This window comes from Schistosoma mansoni, chromosome 2 (assembly GCF_000237925.1).
Source record: "Schistosoma mansoni strain Puerto Rico chromosome 2, complete genome".
Taxonomy (NCBI): Eukaryota; Metazoa; Platyhelminthes; class Trematoda; order Strigeidida; family Schistosomatidae; genus Schistosoma; species Schistosoma mansoni.
Window position 1 is genome coordinate 31,536,546 of NC_031496.1, and position 6,753 is coordinate 31,543,298.

Here is a 6,753-nt window from a genome sequence, read left to right on the forward strand (position 1 = left end):
TGCCGGCTGATTTGGTTAGGGTTCAGTGACATTTCACCGGCCCTACAGCAATTAAAAGAAGGGCTACCGTCCAGTAGTTTGAAGAATGGATGTTTCAGCCTCCATTGAGGATTGGGATGATGTGCCCAAGCTTTCATCTCACAAGGATCTTGAGGTGACAGTGATTAATGATTTTGAGACCACGTCCCAGTGCTGCAAGTTTGCAGCCTATTGGTTTAGAACCATATGGGCTTTAGGACGGACACCCACCAACTTAGATGCTGCTATTTTGACCACAGTATATAAACTTTGGTGAGAACTAAACTTGAAAACTGAGTTTTGGCTGCAAGCCATTGATGAAAAGGTGACTCGGATATCCTGGAAAGGGAGCAGAGGGAAGTCACTTGTGTAGTCCCAAGGGTCCATGGTTTAATATACACAGAGCGGTTTTAGAAGCCAGACATATCTACTCTATCCAAACTCAGGTTGAGAGGCGATCTGATTTTGATGTATAGAATACTAAGAAATGATTTATGTCCTGGTACATCTCTTTATCTTTCGATTAGATTAGAGAATGAACAAAATACCAATGACATACACGTTTTCATAGCGAGTTATCAATCCTTGGAACCTGTTACATGGAGCAATGGTGTTTGCACCTTGGATAGAACCATTCAAAGGAAGACTAGAAACTCACAGGAGCATACTGATAAAGGAATAACATAGGTTGTATGCATTCTCTCCTTACTACACAAATCTGAATCTAAAAGATGTAGTTCGAGGTGTCCTAGCCCAATACTTAAATTACTATGGAATGGAAATTATAATTGTAGCATAAGCATTGGATTCATCTTGCATTTAATTGCTATTAGTATCATCTCGAAAGATACGGCTTGAATTTATAACGTCTTTTGAATGAACTACAGTTTGGTTTCTAATACCACTAGCACTGTTTCAAATAGTACCAAGGTCGCTGAATGGACCTACTTGCTAATTTTAATGACTTAGAAGAGTGTTTAATATCAGATGATCTTTTCGAAAATTTCTTCAATTTTTTCTTATCCCTTCCGGTTAGAAAGACACTCTTAGTATAAACAGTATATTTATAACAGGTGTTTTCGCTTAAGTTACAGTACAATCGACTAAGTGGTGAATTCACCCTCACAGATTCGTGTGAACTTGATATTAAAGAGTCACCACGTTTGGGTCTTTCGGAAGAAGATCGAGAACGCGTTATAAAGTGGGCTGAATCGGAACGTCTTCCATACTTTATGCGGTAACTTACTTCTTAGTAAAAAATATTTTCAACATTTCCGTAAACAGGAGTGATACTTATCGGGAACTACTACTATGCAAGTCCTTGGTAGCCCCACTTGAACTGAATTCTGACCTCATCGATTATTGGGAGCCGTTTAGTGCGGATTTAGCTAGCACTTTAGATTGTCATGCTGGAGTTAGTAGGCATACTTTTACTTCCTGGACGACAGATCTCAGCAATTACGATGATGAGACAGAAAGCAGTTATGATTACAGTTCTGAAAAAGTTAGTGAGTTTTACTTGATCCAAGTGTATATATAAGGAAAATACTGTGATTTTTAATGAACAACACTGATGACCGGTACTCGTTAACTTTACGTAGGTTCATATCAGTTTGTTGAAATAGCTCTCATTTATCGCGTTTTTCTTCGGCCTACAGTAATACGTTACCAGAAATAAATACCTGGCACTATTTTTGGCTTTTAGTACGATAATGACGTACTTTCACCCTGAATGTTTAAACATTAGTTGCTTTCATGAATAACACTGGTAGAGGATTTCACCGTGTTACGGTGCCATAGCAAGAATTAGCTTTTGTGCTGAGGCGATTTTTTTCGTTTGCAAGTTCTTTCATAATATCTAATCACTCAGTCAAATGTGATTGGTAATCACTATCGAGTCTTGCAACAACAAAGTCCAACTCAAATTTAACACAACCACCAGACTAAAGTATTTAAAAATCTAAACTAATAAGAGTTATATATTGTTTGAACATGAATAAAGTAAAGAAAATGCGTTGTAATTGCAAAATAGCTGTCCTAATTATTTCATATATCATTATTACCTCGAGTGATTATAAAGAATACTTTTGCAGAGAAATAACTTGAAAATCTGGATTTCCGTAATATATTCTACGTCTTCTCCGTGAGTTTATCTGATGTTCGTCCGTTTCCGGATTGGGCATAAACTCCGTACCGTCAAAATCCTGATAGTGTACTTCATCAAATGTAAGTTATGCTTCCCTAAATTGTTAGTGTCTAGAATTCGCACCATATATTCTCAAACATTCTTCACCAGAATCCTCGTGGATGGTTGAAGGTCATTCCCATGATAATATCTAACCCCCACAAACTGCAAGGACCGCATATTCGGACAATAAGTACTTCCATCCAATAATTTTTGAGGAGTCTGTTTCGCTGGAGAGCGTTTGGAATTCCTACATCGCAGCAAGAACGTGTACACTCCCTTCATCAGTTCATCTGATGTTATGGCAGCAATAAAATTAACAACGATTTCTAACGCCTTGAAGAAATTGTCCTTCTGACCGTCAAAACAAGTGTTTTTGAAAGCAGTAAACATACGTTTTCGCCCTATCTCATTCAACCAGGTGGAAACTGCATTTGTGGCAAAATGAGAGTCATAACCAGTCACTAATACCATAAAGACCTCTTTCCGACCGAACTGTTTTCCAAATTCTTGGATTGAGAGGTTAGTGCTCGCTAAAGTCATAAAGAATAATTCAGCCCAATTAGAAAAGAAACTAATAACAACACTTACATAATATCCACCGAGCAATGGACTATAGTGGTCTGCATGAATTCTCTCCCAGGCCTCAGATGATACTGGCCATCAGGTCTACTTTGAGGGATGATCTTTTGAGTCATGACATTTTTCACAAGTGTTTGGTGTGCAACGACTTGATGAAATAGACGGGAAATCTATGTTTCATATTATCGTTTCAATCTTTTCGTACAGCATTAAGTAAAAATCCAAAGGGTCATCGAGTTTCTTCAGTAAGGTCTGACTGACTGGTAAACACTGTATTAATCAAGTCAGAAGAATCCATAGGTTTTTCTTGCAATGGATTTTAGACATTTGGTCTACGTGTTGAATTTGTTCATCACTTATGTGGTAATTAGTTTGGTTATAAAATTTTCGCAGTAACATCCTTTAAAACATGGTGGGTAGAGAACGTGCTAAAAATGTTTCGGGATGATAAATGATTTCTAAAACTTCATAACCTGGAACAAAAGTCAGTTGCTTTCCAAATAAACATTTGCAGGAATGTTTATCAGCCCAAAATACAGCTAATACTTCTCTCTGTATTTGAAAATAAAATTATTTAGCCACAGTATTCTCTCATGAAACACAGATTACTGGTCTACCCCCTGCTTTAAAACTCTACCAATACTCACGAGAGATGAATCAGTAACAAGTACAGAAAGTAGACCATAAGAAGGAGTTTAAAGTGAATCACTCTGACTTTTTAGCACAAATTTTGTTCCACACTGCATTTGAACGACTTGTATGTTGTAATTTGAGACAGACAGGAAGCACAATAAGAGTGATTGGAAATGAAGCGAGGATAATATTAAAGTAGACCTAGAAGTGAGTGTAATTCTGCGAGGGTTTTTGAAGATGGTTCTTTCATAAGCGAGGTTTTCCGCTTCAGGCCTAGTTGAAAACTACTGTCATCAAACAAATATCTAAGCTGTTCAAAGATAGATACACAGAATAAATACTTATTTGAATGTACAGGAATGTTCTGCTCAAGAAGACGATGCAATGAGACGATAAGCCTCTGGTAATGCTTATTTTAAAAAACCCCACCCCCCTCGAAATAACCGACCATATTATTCGCCAGTCCTTGAGAAATAGCTAAAGAACAACTTTAATCACATGAAAAGTAGTTCTATTTGAATACATCAAAAGATGTGTTAATCGTTATTAAAATGGATAAAGATTGATGTAAGGGAATTCGAAAACAGAAATCTTTTAAATCAACTTTTAAGGATGCTTAAGAACCATGAAGCCGATTAAGAATATCTTCAACTTCAACCGTGGTGTGCGTTTGCTTTAACAAACAAGAGATCGATGTTAACCTTCAATCACCACATTTTCTACGGACTTTACCATAAGATTTCAGAGATATAACGATCAAAATACCCCAATGCTGACGACTGAACCTAAATAATTTCTTCAGTCACACAAATTATTAAGTGCTTTATGAACTGCTTCTCGAATACCATGAGAAATTCATTCGACTTTTAAAACCGGATAACCTTTCATTTGAAGTTTTAATAGGCTACATTCTCATCTCTCCACTCCTTTGGCACATTCAGCCATCAAACCTTGAGGTAAAGTGTTAGGATTTTCTTTCGTAGCCATTAAAAAAACCTCACTTTAATCATTTTCAAACTTTCTGAAATTGGTATTAAAAGTCCCACTTTTCTTACCAAAAACTCACAAAACATGAATGAGAAATTGTTATTTCCAATTAATAACTCACAACACCCTGCTAGAAACAGTTTGTATCCAGTAATTCGTAATATGGAGCTTTAGTAGGTTTTATTACAACATTCGTATATAAAGATTGTGAGTTTTTTAGTGAGACGAGGGACTCTGTACTATGTCAAAAATGAAGTCGTGGAATGTACAAGCGGATGTATATAATCACTTCTGAATGTAGGAAGTAACTTTCAAATTTGTGAACAAAGATATTATATGATCATTAAAACTAATACCATAAGATGCAAATGACAAAGTTTATTCACGATAGTAGATAAATGAACAGTAATCTTACACATCAACTTGATATGTCCACCTTTGCCGCACTTAAAGCATCTAAAATGACGATGCGCATAAGATTTCCGAGAAAAAAGTTAATCGCGAGATAAATACTTGCTAAAATTATGCTCATGAGATGGTGGAGAAGATTTGTAGCTCAGGTGGGTGATTTTGATGTAGGTTTGTTCTCTGAGTTGGATGGTTTGATCGTGGAGATTTCATCGTCCTTCTGAACGACATCATCAGCACAAATTTCGGGTAGAAGTGAAGTGTTTGAATTTCTTCATATGTGATTCACAGCTTGTCCTGTGCACCTCGATGTTGATTGGTTCTTATTGACCTTAAGTCTGTCATTGTTTATTTCTTTGTCTTGATTGTATCTCCCAAGCTGTGAATCACATGCGGCGAAATTCAAACTCTTCACCTCTACCTGAAGTTTGTGCTGATGATGTCGTTCAGAAGGACGACGAAAGCTCCACGACCAAACCACCCAACTCAGAGAACAAACCTACGTCAAAAAAAATTATGCTCAATTTTGTAGGCTTCTTCAAAGTTATTTGTTGAATTGTTTATTATGTTTCCACGAAGATGAAAATCCTTACTAACTAAGCATGAATTCAAGAGATCCTGAGAACAAAATTCCTTATGAAAAATGAATAAGGTATCAGAGATTTTTTTACTTGCTGAAAATCAATCTCATTCACTGCCGTAAAATTAATACAACTTGCTTAAATCTTTTGAAGTGAAATTTTAAGTATTTAAATTGAATATCTTTCAAATTTTCGGGATGTTCATACTAGCAATCGAACTACCACGAAGTTGAATTTACAGCAGACTCCCATATTTCAATTCGCAGCCTGTTTTGGCAGTTCAAGTAGGAAGCCTCAGAATTTCAGGCTATTTTGAAACACTATTTTATGGGAATTAGATCCTTCTGTGTTCAAATTAGTTCACTGAATATGGCTGGACAATAATTGTTTGAGAGTTTTTTCTGGAAATGAAATTGGCTCGTCCTGGAAATCAACATTTTTGAGTGGGTTATATGTACACTGACCAATGTATGTAAGGAAATGGAAGGAAATTTTATCATCCTTGACATTTTTTCTGATCAAATATCAGATTACAGATCGCTCTATACGGTCTTCAAAACCTTTCCCACTTGAACTAACATCCAATTGCTCAAGAGCTAACACCATTGTGACCCTGATAACATAACTAGTATCCGAATTCGATGTACTAACTAGGAATAACTGGACCTATTCAATTTGTACTCGAGTAGTCATGAATGGAACAGTATTCAAGTCAAAGGAAATCAGTCAACACAAAAGAAGGTATTGCAATTTGTATCCAAATCAAGTGAGATATGACGTTGAAAAGAACTGTTAATTAACTCAAACACCACATCATCGTTAGAAAATAAAGACTACTTATATAAAATCTCGAAAATCCGTGATTTAGTAAATAGCAGAGAACTTAGATATTCTTCATTTAATGGGTCGGAAAGTTGATTCACACATAATAATCAAGTCAATAATCAACTGCATTGCAGTGGTCTATACACTAGTTACCATGTTAAACTGGCCTCTTGACAACATTCTGACGCTATTGACCTTAGCTACTTGAATCGATCTCTCATATCTTTTAAACAAATATTATAATAAGTTAATGTGTGATCACGTTGTTGAAAATTTTCTACACTCTCATATTAGAAGGAGGTTTCGTGGAGATCCTAGTGATTTTATATAGTTGAGATCATGAGTCAATTGAAGCTAGAACACCATAGAAAAACTGGGAAGCACTAGACGGCCATTTCGTTTTATTGTGGGACTCCTCGGGAATGCACATCCACGATCCCGCCTTGTAAGATTCCAACCCAGGACCTATCAGTCTCGCGCGCGACCGCTTAACTACTAGACCACTGAGTTGGCATTCAACGGTTTTAACGTCTA

The 6,753-nt window shown here is 36.4% G+C and overlaps 1 protein-coding gene across 1 annotated transcript in view; it reads left to right on the forward strand.

Annotated features, from left to right (window-relative positions):
• Window positions 1-956: 956 nt before the first annotated feature.
• Smp_159320 (hypothetical protein) overlaps window positions 957-6,753 on the forward strand; it is a gene marked incomplete at both ends in the record, with an annotated part of 12,799 nt that continues 7,002 nt past the window's right edge. Inside the window, 3 exons of the mRNA XM_018796379.1 lie at window positions 957-1,049; window positions 1,092-1,255; window positions 1,303-1,526. Of these exons, the coding sequence (XP_018650597.1) occupies window positions 957-1,049; window positions 1,092-1,255; window positions 1,303-1,526 (481 nt within the window). The remainder of the gene's footprint in view (window positions 1,050-1,091; window positions 1,256-1,302; window positions 1,527-6,753) is intronic.